This window comes from Setaria viridis, chromosome 7 (genome assembly GCF_005286985.2).
Source record: "Setaria viridis chromosome 7, Setaria_viridis_v4.0, whole genome shotgun sequence".
In the NCBI taxonomy this organism is placed as follows: domain Eukaryota; kingdom Viridiplantae; phylum Streptophyta; class Magnoliopsida; order Poales; family Poaceae; genus Setaria; species Setaria viridis.
Genome location: NC_048269.2, coordinates 21,257,061 through 21,280,975, shown reverse-complemented (window position 1 = coordinate 21,280,975; position 23,915 = coordinate 21,257,061). Strand labels below are relative to the sequence as shown.

Here is a 23,915-nt window from a genome sequence, read left to right as displayed (position 1 = left end):
TTAAAAATTTATTTGTAGCTAATAAAAATTGCCCATGACTATTGTCGTTAATCATATTAAAGTCTATCAAATTAATTACCATTTTTATATTGATTTTTTTAGTGTGCCTTATAAATTATGTTTAGAGACTCTACTTAAAATCAGTAAAATAAGAGCATGGCTAATAATTTAGCCAGCCAATGGACAATCGCTCTCAAATCTCATTCGTATAATAATTGGTTATTGATGTATACTACTGCACTATGCACTATGCACTATGCACTATTAGTATACCGAATATGGCTCATCTCATTGTGTTTTAAAGTTTTTTTGAAGCGTGTGTCTCGGTTTCATGTAAATTTGCAGTTTGATTATTCGACACTACTGGCGCCCGGACATCCGATGAGAATTTTCTCATTGGGCGCTCCATCGCAACATCAAAATAAAACAACTTCAACATTGAAAATCTATGGTTGCAACATTGAAAAATATGTGAAAAAATAGCTCAATGTAAACATAATATTCGTGAGGAAAAATTCCCACCACAACATCACACACATGTTTCATACAACATTTCCAAAATAAAATCACCATATGTTAGGTTGAGGTTGAGCTAGTTCGGGAACAAACATTGCAACATGAAAAATCAACAGATGATGAGCTAACCGTTGCAACATCGATACATCTCAGAATCGTGCAACATCACAAGATGCATTCATCTGTAACACACCGCGCATCTATCTATAGCACTTGCAACATCCAAAAATCTCTATTGCAATACCAATATGTACCTATTGCAATATGACCGTCTGCAGGACCCCGCGGCGTGACGACTGCGACAGCGCGCTTGAGGACGGGAATGGTGTCGGCGTGCCGTCCTAGGCCGCAGTGGATGGCTGCTGCGACATGGAGGCTCCTGGCGAGCTCGAGCTCGGTGCCCTCCCCGTGTCGCTCGAGCGCCCAGGCGGCACGCTCGGCGAACTCAAGGGCGCGCGGCGTCGCCGCCCTTGAAGACCATGGCGTCACGCGCCTGCTTGAGGAGGAAGGCCCCAAATTCGGGTTGTCGAGTGACTCGTCCACCCTGAGGGCGCCAGCGAGCGCGGGCTTCCTGGGCTTGGCGTGCGAGGAGGTGGATGGGGACGACGATGGCGGGACTCGCCAGGGCAGCGGCGATGAGAGGCGGCGTGGCGGGCCGCCGCTAGGGGCGAGTTGTAGTTTGTGGTGAGGTCCGGCATGGCAAGCGATGGAGTTAGGTGGGGGAGTAGCTTGGCTAGGTAGTGGAGAGGAGCCGATTTGGAAAGAATGAGTGGTCAAACGTTAGGAATAATATCTGCTGGGCAGATGTGGATGAGGTAGCGTCCAATTTTTTTTCCTTCACCTGGACACCAGTGTCTAAGCATTATCATTGATTATTTTATCTACTCCATCTCAACACTAATATGAGGTATACGTCCTATTACACGATCATGTTCTTTATACTTGTCTCGATCATCAAATGATTCACGATGTGCACACGATGACACGAATGCGTTGTCTGGCCTTGGGCCAATGACACCACGGGCCCGTTTCAGGAGGGAAAAAACCAGGGCTCCATGGACTCCTATAAAAACAGAGGCGGAGATTCGGAATTCACAAACCAGCAGTCCCCCGCACACCCGGACTCTCGAACAAAAGGGCAGAGCCCGTCCGCTGTTCGCCACGCGCGCTTCGTCTCTACCGGCGTCGGGCGATCGATGGACGGCGACGGCGCCTCTCGGGGCCAGCCGATGCTGGAGAAGCGGCCGAGCCACCGGGAGCGTCACTTCACGGCGGGGGAGGTGGTGCGCGACGTCATCATGGGGGTGTCCGACGGCCTCACCGTGCCCTTCGCCCTCGCCGCGGGGCTCTCCGGCGCCAGCGCACCCTCCTCGCTCGTCCTCACCGCCGGCCTCGCCGAGGTCGCCGCCGGCGCCATCTCCATGGGACTCGGAGGGTAACCACCTCATCAGAATGCGTCTCTCTCTTTTCCTCCCTCACATTCATTAGCGCCTGATCTAGCCCAAGTTACCAGCGCCTTCTGTTTTGTCTTTTACGTTGAGTGCCTACGTGGTTTTCAGTTTTTCTGGACAAAGTTTTCAGTTCATGCGTGCATATATTTTAGGTAATTGGTTGGTAGATCGCTTCTTCTTTTGCAAACTAAAAGATGCTTAGTTTGGAGTTGTTTCTTCACCAGTCAACATAAATAGCGTCTTGAATTTTGCGTGCGTCTTTGACTGCAGAATCAGAGACGTGTTGTCTTACTGAGACCTGAGCATAGCACTGGTACCCATAGCATACGAACACTGAACTGAGAAACCATGAGCCTGTAAATCTTTGCATTGTTCAGCAGATATTGACATGTGCTCTAGCACCAACTCAACTTGTGAATTGCCCTCATCCAGACCCAAAAAGGGAATCGTTAGGAGAAAAGCTAGCTCGTGATAGACAAGTGTGCGGCCCCTCTTCGACTTGCTACCAGAGCACACTTTGTGTTATCACAGCTTTTAGGCACAGCAAACAGGAGAACAATAATTTAATCTTCTTTTTCTGAGGAAGACAAACACCACATTGTTTTCAACTCAAAAAGTTTCCACTAACGCATGATTCCGAATTTCTGATCCACGCCGGCGCCATGTGGTAGGTACCTTGCAGCCCAGAGCGAGGCAGATCATTACAAGCGGGAGATGAAGAGGGAGCAGGAGGAGATCATCACCGTCCCGGACACTGGTACATGGATGTCACATGAAAAACACTTCATGAGACATTGTTGCCACATTCATGTGTGTGTATGACTGCCATACTGAACGTTGGTGTTTTTGAATCCTTGATTGATCATCCAGAGGCTGCTGAGATTGGAGAGATCATGTCGCAGTATGGGCTCGAGCCACACGAGTATGGCCCTGTCATAGATGGGCTCAGGAGGAATCCTCAAGCTTGGCTAGAGTTCATGATGAGGTACATCACCGGTTCAACCTTTTGAATAGCCTGCTCACTCATTTTTGTACTTGGAACACAAATGTCCATGAATCCTGATGGATAACTTGGAATGCTTTGACAGAAGCGGAATAGCTTTGCAGTAGTTTATAAGCTGTCAGGAATGAAAATATTTATATTCAAGAAAAGAATGAAAAACATACTACTGTTATAGTCGTTAACCACCCTATGAAAGATGAAGAAGAACTTACAAGTATCATTAATGGATGGTAAATGCTTTTCTCAAGTAACTAGAGCAATATGTATTCAGGTTTGAGCTGGGATTGGAGAAACCAGATCCGAAAAGGGCCCTGCAAAGTGCCTGTACAATCGCACTATCTTATGTGATCGGTGGATTGGTCCCTCTCCTGCCCTACATGTTTATCTCCACAGCTCAAAATGCCATGCTCACATCTGTCGGAGTCACACTGGTAGCGCTGCTTTTTTTTGGCTACATCAAGGGTCGCTTTACTGGGAACCGCCCATTCACCAGCGCTGTCCAGACTGCTATTATTGGAGCGCTTGCTTCAGCTGCAGCATATGGGATGGCAAAGGCTGTTCAAGCTAGATAGTTGTTTGAGGCCTCAAGCACATGGATACCAAAGTTTCAGTAGGATGCAATAAATTAAGCAAAGTTGTAATATTTCTCTTTTGGAACATCTCTTTACATTGTCTAGTTGCAGATGAAGCTGATGATAGTCTACTCTACATTTTATTTAATTATGAATAAATATTGGGGAAGATAACAGTAAACAAAATAACTCTGCGTGGCACTTCAGTCAAGTAAAGATTGAACATGACACCTCACTACATATTCAATCGTGATGACAAGCAAACTTAAATTACCACAGACGCCTACGTGAGCCATGAAACCAAGATGGATGATGATATCACACGTTTAGCTCCTGAAAGGGAAAAAAAATTATTAACCATAAGTAGGTTTAGACAGAGATAGGTACTTCAATAATGTAATAAGAAGAGACACCTTACTTGCAATAATCTCATATCTGCCCACGTTGTGAAAATTGGCTGTGAATTGTGATTTCTACATTTTAAACAGACGCAAATCTGCTACTTGTCATGTTAGCATGACTGCAAAGTAGTTTGAACCCAACAGGAACAAGCACATCCATGCACCAGGTAGACCAGTTGCTTAGACATCTCAGATCTTGGCAAAGTGCCATCAAGATACATTGACTGAACAGAGAATCATGAACGTATTTAGTCCTTGATTTGCCACTTGCCAGAACCTGTTTGCTCATCCCTGACAGCAACCTTCAAGGCTTGGGGTATCTGTACCAAACGATGCAAAGTATATTCATCCTGCATTTTCAATCTTCAATATCTGAGGTTGTTACAGGTAGGGAGGTACAAAATAACTGTATCTACCCAGCAAAACTATCTATTATCATGGTAACTCTTAGTTGGCTTCTTCTTGACAACTTCATTGATTAGTGAAGTATAAGCCCCAAAATCTGAAACCATTCCTTTCGCATTCTTCAGTTCTTCAGCATCTCTAACTTTTCCATACTTGCAATGTCCATCCAAAAGAATGTTGTATGTTATATCATCTGGGGCCACCCCAATATTAAGCATCGCATTCAGAAGCATGTCCGCATTCTTCATCTGGCCCAACCTACAGAGCCCATTCATAACCACATTATATGTCACAACTCCCAGTTTTCGACCCTTATTCTGCATCTCTTTCAGTAGCTTAAAGCCTGTCTTCACATCACTATTCTTACAGAAAGCATCAATCACCATTGTGTAAGTCGTGTTGTCAGGTTCCAAACCAACCTCCATCATCTCGCACAGAACCCTTTCTGCTTCAACAGCACGCCCTGCCTTGCTCAGTCCCGAGATGAGCGCCGTGTAAGTGACCTCGTCCAATGCAACCCCTTCATCCGACATCTCCCGTTTCATCTCCATTGCCATGTCCAACTCCCCCTCCTTGCAGCATCCATCAATGAGAGTGGTGTAAGTCACCTTATCCGGCTTGAGACCCGTATTCCTCATCTCCTCCACAATGTCATTGGCAGCCTTCAAATCCCGCGCTCGACAAAGGCCATTCACCAATGCATTGTATGCCACCAAATCCGTTTGGACACCCCTTGCTGCCATCTCCCGGTACAGCTCCAACCCAGCTGCCACATTTCCCTCCTTGCAATTTGCGTCTATCAATGTCGTGAACACTACAGTGTTGGGGTTCACACCCCTCTCACACATTTCCTCAAACATCTCCAATGCATCTTGTATCCTCCCTGCCATGCACAACCCCTGCATCAAAGCACCGTAGGTGTACACATCTGGCGCGACACCTACCTTCGCCATTAGCCCTCGCAGAGCGTTTGCGCTGTCCAGATTGGCCGCCTTGCATAGTCCTGATATCAAGGTGTTGAAGCTCACAACCGTCGGCCGCACACCCCTCCTCAGCATTTCATCGAACACGTCCCGCGCGCTGGCAAGCTCGCCCGATCTAATCATGTCGCGCATTAGCACGTTGAAGAGCTTGGCCTCTGGGGGCACGCCCGCGTCGAGCAGCTGCAGGTAGAAGGCGTAGGCTTCGGGAGCAGTGGGAAGCCGGCTCATGATGCCAGACCAGGCGGTGACTGGGACACGGACGCCGCTGCGGAGCGCGAGGAGGACGAGGGAGCAGGCGTCAGGCAGGAGGCCCTCGTCAGCATACGCATTGGCGAGCTCCCACACGAGAGGGGCCGGGTCATCGGGGGAGACCGTGGAGAGGAGCTGCGTGAGGAGCCGCTGCGGGGAGTCGCGGCCGAGGCGGGATACGAGCAGACGGAGGAGGGGGAGCGCGAGATGGGGGAGACGGTGGCCGTGGAGGTGGTGGGACACGGAGAGGAAGGAGGCCGGGGTGTGGCGGAAGAGGCCCGGAGGGGAGGCGAGGAGGACGCGGAAGAGGGAGAGGAGCGGCAGCGGCGGGACGGAGAGCGGGTTGCAACGGAGGAGCGAGAGGAAGTGCGCGGAGGTGAAGGCCGGGAGGAGCTGGAGGAGGGGCGCGGGCGCGGCGGCCGGGAGCGGCGCGGGGTGGACGGGGAGGGCGAGCGCGACCTCGGACGCGGCGACGAGGAGGGGATCGGCCTCGCCCGGGGGCGGGAGCGTCGACCGCGGCGCGGCGTACCATGGGGGAGAAACGGGCGGCGGGGGTTCAGCGGCCGGCGGGCGGCGCTGGATGGGGCGGGGGCGGAGGGCTCTGCGCATTGTGGTCGCCTGATCGGTGGGGGAGAGAGAGCGCCAAGTTTAAAGATGTCCTTCAACTTCCACCGTGGTGCAGAAAACAAACCGAAGGTAAATACTGGTTCACTTGGTAAATCTGCAAGGCAATTCAGAATAATTAGCAACTACTGGTTGCTTTCAAGAACAAGGGGCAATTCAGATTTGGCAAAATCATTTAAACACTTCCTCTTAAAAAAACCAAGACAAAATCGAAACTATCTGCATTGATCACTGAAGTTACTGAAGCCTTTGAAGACAACACAGGAGCAGGAATTTTTGCAGTGAACTTTCCACCGCACTGAGGTGCTTGAAGATAGAGGCAATTATACTGTGGCCAATATGCAAACAGATGGCAGAGATAGCTAGTGAAGTTTATGCAAGTTTTTGCAGCATACTGTATTAGAAAACTACAGATTGAGAAAAAAATTGACGGTGCTGCTGCTGTTCATTATGGTTTGCTCAAACACGGTATGACAGGTATCTGACAATCCTAAAGCTGAAACCAAGCATCCAGTATTACCAGTGTAATGATTTATGTTCCAGTATTCTGATATTCAGACTCTATAGTAACAGAACTACAGAATTTTCTTAGTGTTAATTCCACCATCTTACTCCAAAATCTGATAAATACTTCTTCAGAGATCTCAAGAACAACAGACAACAGATGATGTGGCTATGAGCATTTGCAAGGTAGATCGATCTAGTACCGGTTTTTATCATATTAAGTAGCTAAACATCTTGTAAAAGATGGTATATATACAGGTAGATATTACAGATCTCTCAAGAGTTTGGCATAGAGCATCCTCCCTGATTTATCAAAACTTGGCATTATGCCATGTTTGGCTGCTGAAAACTGATCAGAGGACAAAGAACTCAAGCAGGCAATGACTTCCCCAGCACAGTGACTTCCTCACTGTTACATCCAACTACTAAGAACCCGGGGCCAGCTACTTCCTATCTCTGTCATCCTCGCTTGTTTCCGACGCAGCTGGATCAGATGCAGCTTCGGGCTCCCAGCCTTGCATTCCAGATTTCATGATCACCCATTGGAGCGACTCAATCACCTGTCGATCATACAGCTGCTTCTGCTTCGCCATCTCCTGTAACTGCCTCGCCTCCCTCTCCACCAGCGCCTTCTCGCTACGCAGGCAGGCAATCTTGGCCATGGCCTCATCAGCAGCAGATGCCGCCGCCAGCCTCTCCTTCTCTAGCTCTTCGAGCGCAACCTCCTTCAGCAGCCTCTCCTCCTTGAGCCTCCTCCTCAGATACTGCACATTGCCTTCATCTGAATCGCTGCTTTCGCCTGCATTATCCTCTTCATCCTTGTCAGCCTCCTGCTCGAATTCAGCAGCCAACGACCTCGAGATCGGCTTGTCAGGGTAGCCGTTCGAGGAATCCGAGTGGGTACGCTCCGCAACACGGCGGCCTCTCTTCAGGGCCTGAATCTTCGACCCACACACGGCGCACACGACACCCCCCACGCGCAATGCCCGCACCGCAGAGTCCGCGCTGCCGGCGAGCCCCTCCACGGCGGCGCAGCGCTTGCCGAGGCGCCAGACACTGGCGGCTAGGAAGAGAAGCGAGATTGCGATGAGCAGGTGGTGGGCGCCGACCGAGTCCGCCAGTTCAGCAGCCCGCCGAGCAGCCCCCCGCGCCGCGGAAGCCCACTCGCCGCCGGCCCCCTCCGACTCGGATGCGTGGAGCACCGCCACGAAGCCGAGCGCGGAGCCGACGAGGAAGAACACCGCGCCGGCTCCGGGCATACGGGCGGGGGAGACGCCGCCGAGCGGCTTCAGGAACCCGGCACCGGAACCGCCGTTCTTCTTGCGGCCCATTGTGACCAAGCTAGGGCGAAAATCGCTCAAGATTCAGGTGAGACTGCACCCAAAGACGCGAGCATTGGGGGGTCGTGCCGCGGTTTCGACCGATTCGGTTGGAGGTGGAGGAAATATTGGCGATTGATGCGGGTTCAGGAGGGGCGTCGTGGGGGGATTGGAGACGAGGCGCTTGGGTTGGGAAGCTAGGGGAGCAGCAGCCGTAGGGCTTCAGTTGGACTGTTGCCTGTTGGAGCCTTGGGGAGGGGAGGGAGTAAACGAGATTTCCGCGGATAAGTTGCGGGAGGTGTCGCTGGCGTGCGGGTCTGATAAATCTAGTGGGCCTATCTTGTCAGCGTATGGGCTTCGGTTTGTGTGGGCCCGGAGAAAAGGATGGGGCATGGGTAGTCGACAAGTCGTCTCGTCTTTTTTGAAGAAAAAAAAGGGCCCGGGTACTTTGTGGCACTGGATGACAGATGGGGTCATGTTGACGTGGGTCCCTCGTGTACGTGACGTGGTACTAAAGGTATAGCTACCTAGATATCTGTGGGAATACCTGGGCGAGCAGAAAGGCATCGGAAGCAAACGGCCAACGTATTCCGTGGATTTTTGTCTACCTGAAACTGATGGCTTTGTGACTGTGATTTGCGAATAGTCCAAATTGGCACACTGCGGGATAGGAGGTGAAGGGAAGGTTGTTTGAAAAAAAAAAGGAGGTGAAAGGAAGACATTTCCAATTACCAAGTTCCATTGGAATTTCCATGGAACTAATCATCTGAAACTCGATGCAATTTCTGAGATTTCAAGCCGATTTCATATGGTTTTCACAAGTTTTGTGGGTTGCAAGCAAGTTTCGTTCCTTATTTGCATATTTAAACAACTTCCATAGGTTGCAAATATATATAGAGTAAACTGTATCCACCAAACAACAACTTGTTAGGTGGGTGTAGATTGGTCAAACAACTTGTAAACTGTTCAATCTAGTGCAATAACTTGACAGGTGGGTGTAGATTAGTCCAACAACTTGTAAAATGCTCAATTTAGTGCAATAACTCAGCAAATAGGTGCACATATAGTCCAAACATTACATCAATGATGTATTAAACAAAGTAGATGTATGTGCATGTGAATTTTCCTCCAATCAATTATTATTATTTTTTTGTTGATAAATTCATTAATCGTGACCAGTCTGTTACTTCTGAATTGTGTACATAACTTATTTGTTCATTAGTCAAAATTGAATAAAATTTAGAAGGACATCATTGGCATCACTGAGAGACTAAAGTACATACGAGAGATCGTGGGACCTTAGGTTTTCTTCTTTGCTTCTGCTCATGTATTCAACAACTGTAGAGAAAAATATATGTTTCTATTATTTAGCTTATTTTTACTTTCTAGTCAAGTACACGAGGCTCTAAAAAATATTTATATCAAAATTCTAAAAGGTATTGTTAGTATATGTTAACGTATTGGGATTTTTTTAGTTGAAAAAACAAGTAATCAAACATGTAAAAATATTGATGGTGAACTTATTAATATTGAATATGAAATCAAATATTTCTAATTAAAATTAAATCATTGTATAAAATAATTACTACGAAGGCATAACATTAATTCCTAAACATCGGAGGTTCTAGTCCTAACCGAATACGTTACCATTTCGACATGAATATCAATGGTCAAATAATTTTAATAACTTGTCGCGAATATATACTCTGACCTTGCCTTAGCAAATATGTGGCTTGTTATATCACTTTGACTATAGAGCACCAATTTGCCAATTTATTACACTAAATTGAGAATTTTCAAGTTTTTTGGACCAATGTGCACCCCAACTATTAAGTTCTTGTACTAGATTGAGTATTTTACAAGTTTCTGGACCAATATGCACCCACCCAACAAGTTATTGTACTAGATTGAGCATTTTACAAGTTGTTGGATCAATCTGCACCCACAAGTTGTTGTATATTGGGTGCAATCTACTCACCACACACACGCACGCGTGCACACACACACATATCATTGAAAGGATCAGGATGCGGGGTGAATTAGGCTTCTACAAATTTTTGTGGAAATTAAAACCTAACATCAAGCCTAACCACCCCATGTACCTATATCATTAAAGAGTGTCTATTCTAGTCACATAAAAAGTTTGCAACCTAGCTCTAACCCTACTCTAGCATGAAAATTCTAGGAATTGAAATGCAGAAAGTAAAGAGAGGGTTAAAATGCTGATTTTTTTCCCCGAGGTATCGAAGAGTCGGCACTCTCCCCTATTCCTCATTGGAGCACCCGCGCAAGGGTATAGCTCCCCCTTGATCCGCGAAGGGACCAAGTGCTCACTAGTGGTAATCCATTCTCCACTCCGGATCAGCAGATTCCAAACCCAGCACAACACTTCTTGGGGCTTCTCACAAGTTACCTCCTTGAGAACTCACCAAGAAACCCACCACCAAGCTGTCTAGGTGATGCCGATCACCAAGAGTAACAAGCAAAGACCCTCACTTGACCTCCACAAAGCCAAAGAGGTGGATGGATGCGCACTTGCTACTCTTCAAGCACTAATGATGTCCTTAATCTTCTATTAAGAACTTCTCAATTGACTTCTAGTGCTCAACATGCCCTTGACCTCAAATTTATCCTATAAGCTTGACTGAGTGCCAATAGAGTTGAAATGAACCAGCCCAAGAGGTATTTATAGGCCAAGGCAAAGAAACTAGACGTTGCTTTCACGTGCAAAAAAAACCCATCACCGACTGATCCAGTAATGGTCCTAAGGAGGCACCGTATCAATCGGTGCAAGCAGCTAATACAGCTTTACAATGGCTACTAAGAAGTCGCCGACTCATTTGGTGCACAATCACTCTTTCCACTGTATCAATCGCTGCAGCCTTATTTATCATCCAAAACAACCCGATCTGATTTTGAGCCGATCGCAACCCGAGTTGACCGCACCGACTCATTTGGTGGGGCACATGGGCACCCACAGTATCAGTCGGTGGTCACAATGTCTCACAGACAGCGTGTGATCATTTGGTGGAGCACATGGGCACCCACCGTATCAGTCGGGGGTCACAGTGTCTCACAGACAGCGTCTACCTAGCTACTATCCACCGACTCATTCGTTGAGGTATTCCTGTAGCCACTGAATCAATTGGTGGGCCTGTGCATCCCTCTGCATGTGGCTTGCGGTCACCGACTGATTCAGTGACACACTGGGTGATCATCAAATCAGCCGGTGACACCCATTTCTCCAAGTTAACTGTGGTTACTCATCGAATTCAACTTCTTTGAGTTCCACTACTTCTTCATCATATCCCAGGGCTTCAACTGAGCTACATAGTGCCTAGTTTCACAATTGTGCATCCACTCAACTCAAGAACTCACCTAGGTCAAGCTACTACTCTTCACCCCCTTTATAGTACGGCCAACGGAAAATAAAAGACCTATACTAATCCAAGTGTCTCTCAACACCAAACGACACTTGGAAGTTGCTTTTCGTTAGTCTTCACGCTAGTCCTTAGAAATGATACAATTTTAATCACATGATGGGGACCAAGAATACCATGAAAACCCATAACTTATTGAATATCGTTGCAAAACACATGTTAGTCACAATGATCATGTTATCATTAATCGTCAAAATCAAATTAGGGGTCTAGATGCTCCTTCAACCATCCTCAAGCTAAGGATTAACCTATTGAGCCTATTTCAGATTTTAATTAAAAAAGAGAAACCTATTCACATTGTGAACACAGCCTGCCCCCACACTAGCCAAAAAATCTTGGTTTGTGCTCAGCCCATGAACTATTCATGGCGGTTCTCAGGCTTTTTTGGGCCCATGAACTACATAGGTAGGATCCAAAAATTGCTAAAAGTTTCTTCTTTGGCCCAACAAGCATATTTGATCATATTTTTTTTGAAACACAGCAACATACGCTCACATATGATGCACGTTGCCTATGCCCCAGATGAAGAAAGCGGAGGCCTAGGTTTCTCCTGGGGTTTGGCAACTTCGGAGGCGATCGTCACCGACAAAGGTTCTAGCCCTTGTCCCTACACTGCGTCTCCTACTTGTCTTCCTGCTCTGGCTGAACAAGGAGCTGACCGGCTCAACTACCCGGCCTTGGCAGGACACAGCTCTCGGAGCTTGTGGGTGTGTGCAGATTGGTTTTCTTCCCCAGGCTCAAGCTATTTGCAATAGCGGCAGCAGCAAAGGCCAAGCAGGGTGCTTTTGTTGTGAATGAACTCCTCCAGTGAGGGGCGCCACTAGTCCCAATGAGTTGCCTCAGTTGGAATTGTCGTGGACTCGGCAACACCGCGAATATTAAGGAACTTCAAGAGCTGGCGAAGGATGTTGCCCTATCGATGGTCTGTGTTCTTGAGACTCAGGTGCACAAGACACGGGTGGAAGGACTCAAGCAGACTCTTGATTTTGATAATTCCTTTGCTATCAGTAGTTCGAGCCGCAATGGCATATTAGGTATTTTTTGGAATAATAAAATAAGTGTGACTTTATTGCCTTACTCTCAGTACCACATTGATGCATTAGTCTAGGAAGAGGACGGTGACCCGTGGCGCTTGTCTTGTGTTTACGGGGAGGCACAAACAAACGAGAGGCACAAGACCTGGGATATGTTGAAACATATCAAGTCATCATCGCACCTCCCATGGTTGTGTATTGGTGATTTCAATGAAGTGTTACATTGAATGGAACACGCGGGCAAGAGAGAAGCCATGCTTAAATTGCCGAATTCCGTGAGATGGTGGATGTATGTGGCCTAAATGACTTAGGTTATGAAGTTCATAGTTGGACATATAAAAACAAGATAGCTAGGGGCTCCTATTGCTGGGTGCGCTTGGACTGGAGCATGCGTTTCCCTTTGGCAAAGTGCAAGCATGTGTCGGCAGCCGCCTCGGATCATGTGCTGATCTTGCTGAGCTGGAGGTTGGAGGAGCAGCGGCCTCGAGGAAAGAAACGATTCGAGTATAAAGTTATGTGGGAATCCCATGTTGAGTTCTCTAACTCTCTGCTTGAGTCATGCGGGAATTACAGAGCAAACTGAAGAAAGTTTCCAGCCACCTTGTCAGGTGGGATAGGAACACATTTAGGCATGTACGCGAGGGTTGCGCGGGCTGAAACAAGAGCTAGAGCGGCTACAGTCTGACCCATAGAGGATGGGTCTAACTCATGTGGAGCTTAAGATCAAGGAGAAAATTTTGGAACTGAACCATAGGGACGAAATAATGTGGAGGTAATGTTCCAAAATTATGTGGCTTTTTGTAGGTGATAGAAATTCTAGGTTTTTCATATCCGAGCTAGCAAAAGGAGGAGGAGAAATAGGATCACAAGGTTGAAAAAATCGGATGGATAGGTGACAGAAAATGTCCAGGAGATGAGCGGTCTAGCAACTAGCTTGTACAAGGAGTTGTATACTTCTGAGCGCACCAATAACATGGAGGCAGTGTTGAGTACAGTCCTAACAAAGGTTACTGCAGCAATGAACAACAACTTACTTGCAGCCTTTTCAGAGAAGGAAGTCAAATAAGCTTTGTTTCATATGCTTCCGAGAAAGTCCCCGAGGCCTAACGGTTTTCCGGCACACTTCTTTCAGCGGCATTGGGACTTATGTGGAACTAAAGTTACCTCAATAGTGTTGAGGATTTTGAGAGGGGAGGAGGACGCTACATCAATAAACGATACTTTTATTGTTCTAATCCCCAAGGTGACAAATCCAGAGGAGTTGGGCTAGTTTAGACCTATAAGTCTTTGTAACGTTCTGTATAAGATCACCTCGAAAGTTGTTGCAAACAGGCTGAAGCAAATGTTGCTTAAGGTTATATCAAAAGAGCAGTTTGCATTTGTACCTGGGCGTCTTATTACATAGAACATAATCTTAGCATATATATGTCTGCATTTTATGAAGCGGAAAAGGCCTCATGAATTGAGATGTTGTGCTGTGAAGTTGGACATGAGAAAAGCTTATGACCAAGTTGAGTGGGACTATCTGCGAGCGATCATGCTCCGATTGGGCTTCCACCAATGTTGGGTTGAGACAGTGATTCGCCTGGTAACTATTGTCTCTTTTTCAGATCTTTTTAACGATGATAGACTTGACAATTTTGAACCGTCGAGGGGTATCCGACAAGGAGATCCTATCTCTTCCTATCTGTTTCTGCTGGCAGCAGAGGACCCTTCGTGCCTGCTAAAAGATAGGAATCAGTCATTCGTACTCAATGGGATTAAAGTGGCACCGTCGGCTCCGGTGGTGTCTCACTTACTCTTCGCAGATGACAACCTACTATTTTTCAGAGCTCATAGGGAAAGTGCAGAGGAGATCAAGGAGGTACTCAATATTTACTGTTAAGCTTTTGGACAGAGGATTAATATGGGCAAGTCCTCAATTCATTTTGCGAAGGGCTGCAGACAATCTCTTCGTGAGGTAATCAAGGGAGCACTTGATGTTCATAATGAATCTCTGAGTAAAAAATACTTGTGCATGCCGACAGACGTGGGTGTTTCCACTAACAGGGCTTTCAAATACATTAAAGATCATGTGTGGAAAATGGTCTAGGGCTGGCTGGAGCAGTGCTTGTCGTCGGGTGGCAAGGAAGTACTGATTAAATCAGTTGCACATGCTATACCTATTTATTCGATGTGCTGCTTTAAGCTCCTTAGAGATTTATGCCATCACATCAATGGTTTATTGAGGAACTTCTGGTGGGTAGCAAGAATTGAAAAAGGAGAACATGTTGGGTCACTTGGGATGAGATGATCAAACCAAAGTGCATGGGTAGCCTGGGCTTCAAGGATATTGAGTTGTTTAATCTTGCATCCTCATGGATGAGAGCTCGTTAAGTGCGTGAATTTTAAAAGCAGTTTACTTCCCAAATGCGGATTTCTTATATGCTAATATGGGCTCATCTCCCTCTCGGATATGGTGATCCATATTTGATGGCAGGGAAGTTCTGGAGCGGGGATTAATTAGGAGGATCAGAACCGGAGAATCAACACATATATGGAATATGAATTGGATTTTGGGAGTAAATTATCTTCACCCCATTAGGATGGACTTGACAGATCTTCCGCAGATGGTTAGCAAGCTAATAGATCACACGACGGTCTCATGGGACGTCCAAAAGCTTCGTGCTGTTTTCTTTCCGTCTAATGTTGACGCGATTCTAAATATACCCCTCTACACTCGGAAACAAGAGAATTTTTGGGCATGGCACCATGAAAAGAGGGGTATTTTCTCAGTTCGTTCAGCTTACAGGATGTTGGTTGTAAACAAAGAACGAGCTACAGTGTATTTAGAGAATATTGCTGGGAGATCAGATTTAAGGTCTGAGGAAAATGAATGGAAGTCGCTATGGCATGTTAAGGTACCATCAAAGATACATGTGTTCTTTTGGAGGCTTGCTCATCACTCCTTGCCGTCAAGTGATGTATTGCACCATAGGAACATGGCTACTCGAAGCACTTGTTCGATCTGTGGTATGCCTGATTCTTGGAAGCACTCATTGATAGAGTGCAATATGGCGAAAGGTGTGTGGGCTCTGGAACGCGAGGAAATTACACAGCTGATGAGTGAAACTCAGGAGACTGAGCCTAGGGGATGGTTAGCAGCTATTATCGGCTCACTAAAGCATAAGGATCTGATGAGGATGGTGGTCACTCTTAGGGCCATCTGGTACGCTCGCAGGAAGGCGATCCACGAGAGCCTTTTTCAGAGTCATTTATCTACTCACTATTTTGTGAATAATTTTATAGCTAACCTGGAGATGATCAAGATGGTGTAGTCAGCGTCAGTGAGACGTATCCAAGGTGTCCCACCTCAGTGGATCCCTCCACCACTGGACCTTGTTAAAATCAATGTTGATGCAGCCACTTCGAAGAATTCAAGCAAGGCAATGGTGGCTGCCATTGCTAGGGACATTGCAGGAAACGTTCCGGGAGCGTCGACGCTAGTGATTCGTGGACTCTTAGATGTAGAAATCGTTGAGGCTATTGCGTGCAGGGAAGGCCTGGCATTGGCAAGTGACCTCATGGTTCAACACTTCAGGCTAGCCTTAAACAATGTAAATGTGATCGGAGGAATCAAGGAGGGAGAAATGGTCGCTCATGGCCATATCATCAGGGAGATAAATGCTACAGCAACGAAGTTTGGCACTGCTGATTTTGTTCCTAAAAATAAGTGCTCCAATGTGGATTCTCACACCATTGCAAGCAGTGCGATTTATGTTGACTTTGGTAGGCAAGTTTGGTTGTTAAATCCGCCTCAAGGTGTTTGTAACTCTTATAACTCTGTTGATGAATAAAGAGTTTTGCCCCCCTAAAAAAATAGACGCTCACATATACATACGCACACTCAGCCCTATGAATACAAGTGCGCAACCTTACTTATAAAATAAATTTAGAAAAATACGAGTACCCATACCGAATTAAGGACTTGAATCCAGAGTTTGGCATTTTCCACTACAAAGAACCTTCTTACTAACTGAGCTACACTCTGTTTGCATCACTTTAATTACATGGGACATAACCAAATGTCACAAGAATAAATAAAAGTCGATCTGAAGTGTGTGTATTTTTTTTCCTGCGTCAAACACAAACAGTTATATGTGGTATTATTGTGGTCAAAGTTTGAAATGTTGACATGTGGTCAAGTTTTCCAAGATTATCGGAAAGCAGATTACGGTAGCTCATGAGATTGCTCGTCTCGCTAAACATATGGTGCATTATGCTTTTGTGCAGAGATAATTATTCACCTTCTTGTGATCCTTGCTGCTAAAGATGACGAGCACCGGGGTTCAGGCCTTGTTATGAATTGGATCCTTAGAGACGATTGAATGCATCGGTGATCGGAGATACCGACGAGATGGAGAAGGAAGATAAAGACGACAGACAGAAGAAATTTAAGATGGTAATAGAGTTGCAGTCACCACGCTAGCCATCTCAGACCGGCCACCCCCACTACTTCATTGTTCTCCACTGACCACCGGTGGTAGCACTACCACAATGCACACCAGTACAACAGTACAATGACGAAATGACGATATGATCAGATCTGGGTGCCGCCCGAACCTGCGGTGAAAAGCGTCCCAAAAGTAGCTTCAGGACAAGGCACCCGCCGGCATGGGCCTGAGCGCGAGATGCCCCGGCAACAAATTGTGCTGCACAACGCGAGAACGTGCAAGCTGCAAGGTGATCAACTCCCGTACGTCCCGTCGCCACCCTACCTGCCAGTGAGCGATGAAAACGGACGGGAACGGGCAGGAAAACCCCATAACCGTGTCCCGTCCCATATTTTTTCACCGGGAATGGGAACGGGAGCGGGATAGTCGGGAGCGGGACAGGAAGCGGGATAAACGGGTACACGGAAATGAACAAATGTGGGTGATAATATAACGGAAACGGGCAGGAACCGGGACCGTACGTTGGGATGACTTAACACGTTCCAAATCCAGCAGCCACCCAGGCTGATAGACAACATACAACAAGCTAAAGGTTTTAGTTCCTCCACAAATCAGCCACAAATCACAAATGAAGACCACAAGTCCACAAATAGTTTTAATTCTAGTCCACAAATGACAAATCAGCCACAAGATAGTAGACAACTACAAATTTCTTCCAAACTGTCACGGCTCATCCTCTTCATTCATCTCGTCCGGATCACTTTCCATTCCTTATTCCTAAAAGAATCAAGATATAGTATTTAGCAAGCTGAAATAACAGTTCATCACTATGAAGCATTCCAAACATAAATCGGATAAGACATACCTCATCATGCAGGGGGTTCTCAAGTGAGACAGGAGTGGTCTCTGGAGGTTGTAGATCAACCAGAATAGAAGGAATATATTTGGCATCTGAAAAAACACATCACCAATATGAATAGTTCAGTGCATTGCAATTTGAGTAAATAATAGCAATTGTTGCACAATTGAAACTAAAAAGGGGACTACGATCAGTACCTTTTCTTGCTGCATGTATCCAATCTTGGGTGCATATCAAAGCTTGTACCATCTTAGGATCGAGACGATTACGATAAGGATCAACAACTCGACCAGCAGCACTGAATGCAGACTCCGATGCAATTGTTGACACTTGTATGGCCATCGTTTCATGAGCAATTCGTGAGAGAATATGGTACTTATTCATCTCATTCTTCCAGTATGATAAAATATCAAAGGGATTTTGCTTCTAAAGTGATGCTACCATGTACATATCCAACTCATTTGACTCATTTCCATCTTCCCCATTCTCATTGTATAAGAAGTTGTTAAGGTCAGCATCTACATTTGCTTCGAGTGGATCTACTAGGCTGCTAGGATCAGTCTCATTCACAACAATTTTTGCCTTAGAAGATGCAGATTTAGAGCTAGCATAAAACTAAAACAAGTTCCTTACAACACTAAGAAACTCTTCAAGTTGAACCTGATAGTTGTCACCATAGAACCTTCTCATGTAGTACTCTACAAGTTTATACTTATACCTAGGGTCAAGAAAGCAAGCCACTGCAAGAGTAGTACTAGAATTGGTCCAATACTTGTCAAACTTTTCTCTCATAGAAATTGCCATATTTCTAATAGTGAAATCATCACTAACATACCATCTGTCAAGCATATCTTTTATGTCACAGAAACCTTTGTAGAACAAATTCGCAGTAGGATATGAACTACCAGATAGCAACTGAGTAAGATCATAAAACTTTCTCAAGCACTTAAAAACTTTAGTAGCCATGGCCCACTCACCATTAGTAGGAGAAATAGGCATGCACTTACGGCGATTTGAGGTTTTCAGCCTCATGAAAGCAGGCTTGTAGTGCAAGACATCCCTGAACATCATATAGGTGGAGTTCTACCTAGTTGAAACATCAAGTTGAATACTGTTGGTGCTAGAAATCGGTCAACCGAATCCCCAGCGTCTGACACACGACCCGGATAGATTGGATATGAATCTTCTGATGAAATTCACCTTGCCGATTAAAGACTGCAATTCAGTTTTATTCTGCGGGGCCACGACTTTGTTGATAGCCGCTATAGTCTTTTGATTGATTTCTATTCCCCGCTCGTGCACCATGAATCCTAAGAACTGTCCGGCGGACACGCCGAAGGCACATTTATTGGGGTTCATCTTCAGCCCATGTTTCTTGGTGCACTCCAGCACTCTTCGCAAATCGGCCAGATGCTCTTCGTGACCTTTGGACTTGACTACGACGTCGTCGATGTAGATCTCTACCAGAATGCCAATGAGTTTGTGAAATATGTAATTCATGGCTCTCTGATACGTAGCGCCAGCGTTCTTCAAGCCAAAAGTCATCACCACCCACTCGAATAAACCAAGGTGGCCTGGGCATCTGAAGGCCGTTTTGGGTATGTCCTCTTCGGCCATAAGTATTTGATTGTACCCAGCGTTTCCGTCCATGAAGCTAATAATCTTGTGTCCCGCGGCCGCGTCTATTAGCACATCAGCCATCGGCATGGGGTATCCGTCCATCGGTGTGGCCTGATTAAGATTCCTGAAGTCAACGCATACGCGTAACTTTCCGTTCTTTTTGTACACCGGTACAATGTTGGAGATCCATTCGGCATAACGGCATTGCCGAATAAATTTTGCTTCGATTAGCCGAGTTATTTTGGCTTTTATGTCTGGTAGAATTTTAGGATTGCAGCGCCGTGCGGGCTGTTGGTACGGCCGATACCCTGGTTTTATAGGTAGTCGATGTTCAACAATAGATCGATCTAAACCGGGCATCTCATGATACTCCCAAGCAAAACAATCCTTGAATTCTCTTAACAAGTTTGTCAATTTACATTTGTATTCTGGGTCTAAATTTGCACTAATATAAGTCGGCCTTGGTTTGGTACCATCGCCTAAGTCTATCATCTCTAGTGAATCGGCCGACGTGAACCCGTGCCCTAGCTTCCCATCTTCTCGAGCGAACTGATCCATCTATTCTGAGTCTTCGGAGCCGACTGCTCGGATCGGCTACAGGCCAAAATCGGTGACCTTCAGGAAATCGGTCTCCCATACTCTGCCGGATATGCACCTGACGGTTTCGCAGCTCCACTGCTACGTGTCGGCTGCCGCGATGCTGTATGCGGAATCGGCGTTGACTACCTCGATGTTGTCGCCGACCCATTGTACAAGACATTGATGCATTGTTGATGGGATGCAGCAATTTGCGTGTATCCAGTCCCGGCCGAGTAGCATGTTGTAGGATCCCTTGCCATTAATAATAAAGAAGGTGGTGGGAAGGGTCTTACTGCCGATGGTGAGGTCGACGCAGAGAGCGCCGCGAGCGTTTGACACGTTGCCTTCGAAGTCTTTGAGCATCATGTCTGTCTTGGTCAAGTCATCATCGCTCTTCCTAAGCTTCCGGAGCACGGCATATGGCATGATATTGACTGCACCTCCTCCATCTACCATTAATCTGGTGAGGGGGCGACCGTTGACATGCCCTTTGAGGAACAAAGCTTTCAGGTGTTGTCGTTTGTCATCCTCGGGCTTCTCGAACGTGGCTATCATTGGCTCCAAAGCCAACTGTGCCATCTGCTCTTCTATCGTCGACATATCCTGTCGATCGGCAGGAGTCATGAATTCCATCGGCAGTATGAAAACCATGCCGATATCAGCTGCCGATTCATCACCCGTCGATTCGTCGTCCCCTTTATCGTTTCGTTTGGGGCGCCATACCCGAGGCCTTCCTTGCTTCTTGTTCGTCGTGCTCTGTTCTTCCTGCTGTTCCCATTGGTGGAGACGTTGGATTCTTCGTTTTTGAGATTTGGTCAATCCATCGGGACACCACCTGGGGTTTATTGGTTTGGCTCCTGACCTGGCGCGTTCCCACTCCGGTTCGCGTCCTAAAGGGTTTTCGTCTGTCACCCGAGCATCGGCCATCTCTTCAAGCCGACTGTGAACGTTGGCCCTGTTTTCTGACCGGTCATGTCGATCAGTCCTGCCCCCCTGCCTGTCATAGCGTCTATCTTCCGACCGATCATATCGGTCACTTCTGCCCCCCAGCCGATCACGCACGGGAGGGCGCTGGTCATCTTGGTCGCGCCAATTCCTGCTGATCGGTTCTGGTCTTCCGTCTCTGAAGCGAGACCTGTTGAACGGTCGATTGCCACGATACGGGCCGTTGCATTCTGGGCAATTATCGGCCGAAGGTAGTCTGAGGTTGCTTTCCCAACAGTGGATGAAGAACGGGCACCTCCAGTGATCTTCGTGCCGTCGCATCGCTTCTTCCCGGGATCTTGAGCGTTCATGCTGACGCTGATATTTCTGGAGCAGGAACTGGGAAGTAATGCGTGGCTCTTCCGATTCGCCATCGTCGTCCTCCATCCGCCGCTTTCCTTTGACATCTTCAGGCGTAGCTTGATTTCTGAGGTCTACGGCGCCACTCTTTTTAGCCGATTCGGACGTCAGCACCTTCGTTTGGAGCGAATTCTTCCCTGTATCAACCATGTTGGTGGGGAAGGGGTGTTGATCAATCTTCATCGGCTTGGCCGATTTTGCTGGTACTTCAAACTTAAGTCTGCCCTGCTCAATGATCGACTGTATCTGCTGCCTGAAGATTTTGCACTCATTAGTGTCATGGGATGTGGCGTTGTGCCACTTGCAATATTTCATCTTTTTTAGTTGTTCGGCAGAAGATATTGTATGATATGGCGAGAGCTTGATCTGCCCTTCCTGGAGGAGAAGGTCGAAGATTTTATCGGCCTTCGTTGTGTCGAAACCGAACGCCTCTGGCTCCTTTTTGCCGAACGGGCATGACATCGGCTTCTTTCCCTTGACCCACTCCGCAAGTCCGACCTCAACGTCTTCCTCATCCTCCACCTCTTCCAGGAACGCCACTTTCTTCTGGAAATTCCTCCGTGGATCGAAAGAACGTACCTCCTGTCCACACAATCGGTGGACGATTTGACTTAAGCTCTCAAACTCCTGTGATGCGTATTTTTCTTTGATGTGGGGCAGGAGACCTTCAAAGGCTATATCAGCCAGCTGTGCGTCGTTTAGAGCCAAAGAGTAACATTTGTTCCGGATTTCCCGAAACCTCTGAACATACGAGGATATCGGCTCGTCGCTTCTCTGCCTAAGGCTGGTCAAATCGGACAGCTTCATCTCATGCACCCCGACGTAGAAGTATTTGTGGAACTGTCTTTCTAAATCGGCCCACGTGATAATCGAGTTTGGCGGCAATGTCGTGAACCACTGAAAGGCCGAGCCAGACAAAGATGACGAGAACAACCGCACCCGTAGAGCATCTTGCGTAGCTGCCTCTCCGCATTGGATGATGAATCTATTCACGTGCTCCACGGTTGAAGTATCATCCATCCCCGAGAACTTGGTGAAATCAGGAACTTTATACCGATGGGGAAACGGCAGTAGGTCATATGTAGACGGGTATGGTGTCCTATAGGTGTAAGTTTGTACCTTCGGCTTTAAGCCGAATTGTTCCTGAATCACCTCCGCAATACGTGCCGACCAATCTGGCTGTTGCTGGTGAACCGTTGGCTGAGGTATTGGCACGTGCTGGTATACCGGAGGTGGAATGGCCTGATGCTGAGTGAAAGCAGGTGGCATCTGAGTGAAAGCCGGCTGTGAATTAAAGGTCGGCTGTTTGAATGAGCCACTTGTTTCATCATACAGTACGAGCTCTGCTGTTTTGTTCATCTCTGGTGCGACAGGCTGGTATGGCGGCATGGTCGGCCGAGTGGCCGCTCAGAAAGATGCCTGGAATTGTGGGCTTCACTGACTGGCCGATTGATTCTGACCGGCCGTGGCTGATGGTGCCCCCCAAGGCGATGGGCTAACCGGAGGGAATGGCGCAGAGGACAGCTGGATGGAGTTATACCCCATAGGAACTGATGATGAGGAAGCGCCCGAACCTCCAACAGAAAATTGGATCGGCTGAGAAACCGAATTCAAGTAACCCTGGTTTGGTGGAATCGGCTGAGTATATGCCGGTCCCCTGTATCCTTGAGGTATCCCACCAGCGAAAGAGTGAACAACGGCGTTGTACACCGTATTTGCAAGCACCGGGGATTGATCAATGAAGGCGTGATAAACAGACTGTTGGACCATATCGTCCATCTTGTCCGAGTCCTCAGAGATTGTGATCTGGCGGGGAGCTGGAAACGGAGTCTTCTTGATAGTCTCCCCGCTTCTGGAGCGACTGAAAGATTGTAGGCAAGCTTTCCGGAACTGTATCGTATGCTTATCCAGTTCTTCCTTCTGGTCGTCCTTTAGATCTGCTTCCGTCACCTCGATGACGTTATCTTCGGAGACTTCGGCAGCTTTCGACATGGCGGCAGTTGTATTGGTCCCACCGGGCGTGCCAAAAGTGTGTTGGCGCTAGAAATCGGTCAACCGAATCCCCAGCGTCTGACACACGACCCGGGAGAATCTGCTTAACTCCTGTTCGGGTGATTGCCCTGGTGCGGTTCGCGCGGCGTGCCAGCCAATCTGACCTGTTGATTGGCAAGGAAGAATATGTGTCAGGTCCAGAAATCACGATCGGCTAAGTTTCCGATCTCGAGAGAGCTTATCAGCGAATCGGCCGATTTGCCGTAATAAAGAAATCGGCTATAAAGCAGCCGATTACTGTAGCCTTGTAGACAGAAAACTACTGGAGTAATCGATACAATGCTATAATAACAACACTAGGAATAGATCTAATCGGCAATAAGCGAATTTAATAGCAAAATGTAAAGAAAGCCGAAGCCACCGATTCCTAGCTGGATAACTGATGATAAAACTAGAAAGACAGGTAAAACCTATGATTCTAGTAAATATCGATAACTAGTGAATAAATCTAAACGAAACAACAGCGATGCGCCCGAAGTTAAAGCTTAGAATTTACTCGGTAAACGGAACTTACAAGATCGGCCGGA

General features: G+C 47.0%; 3 protein-coding genes across 3 annotated transcripts; 1 reads left to right on the top strand and 2 right to left on the bottom strand.

Annotated features, from left to right (window-relative positions):
• The first annotated feature begins 1,556 nt into the window (after window positions 1-1,556).
• Window positions 1,557-3,658, top strand: LOC117863906 (vacuolar iron transporter 1). Its single transcript, XM_034747810.2, has 4 exons — window positions 1,557-1,951; window positions 2,639-2,724; window positions 2,838-2,952; window positions 3,242-3,658. The coding sequence occupies exons 1-4, from the start codon at window positions 1,572-1,574 to the stop codon at window positions 3,540-3,542; spliced, it is 882 nt and encodes a 293-aa protein (XP_034603701.2). The 5' UTR covers window positions 1,557-1,571; the 3' UTR covers window positions 3,543-3,658.
• LOC117863903 (uncharacterized) lies at window positions 2,518-6,740 on the bottom strand. The gene is made up of 2 exons (XM_072294838.1): window positions 3,961-6,740; window positions 2,518-3,875 (listed from the first exon to the last, which is right to left on the bottom strand). Exon 1 carries the CDS (start codon window positions 6,187-6,189, stop codon window positions 4,369-4,371), a length of 1,821 nt encoding a protein of 606 aa, XP_072150939.1. The 5' UTR covers window positions 6,190-6,740; the 3' UTR covers window positions 2,518-3,875; window positions 3,961-4,368.
• Window positions 6,741-6,886: 146 nt separating this feature from the next.
• LOC117863905 (protein FLOURY 1) lies at window positions 6,887-8,297 on the bottom strand. Its single transcript, XM_034747809.2, has one exon. It carries the CDS (start codon window positions 8,037-8,039, stop codon window positions 7,152-7,154), a length of 888 nt encoding a protein of 295 aa, XP_034603700.1. The 5' UTR covers window positions 8,040-8,297; the 3' UTR covers window positions 6,887-7,151.
• Between the last annotated feature and the right edge of the window lie 15,618 nt (window positions 8,298-23,915).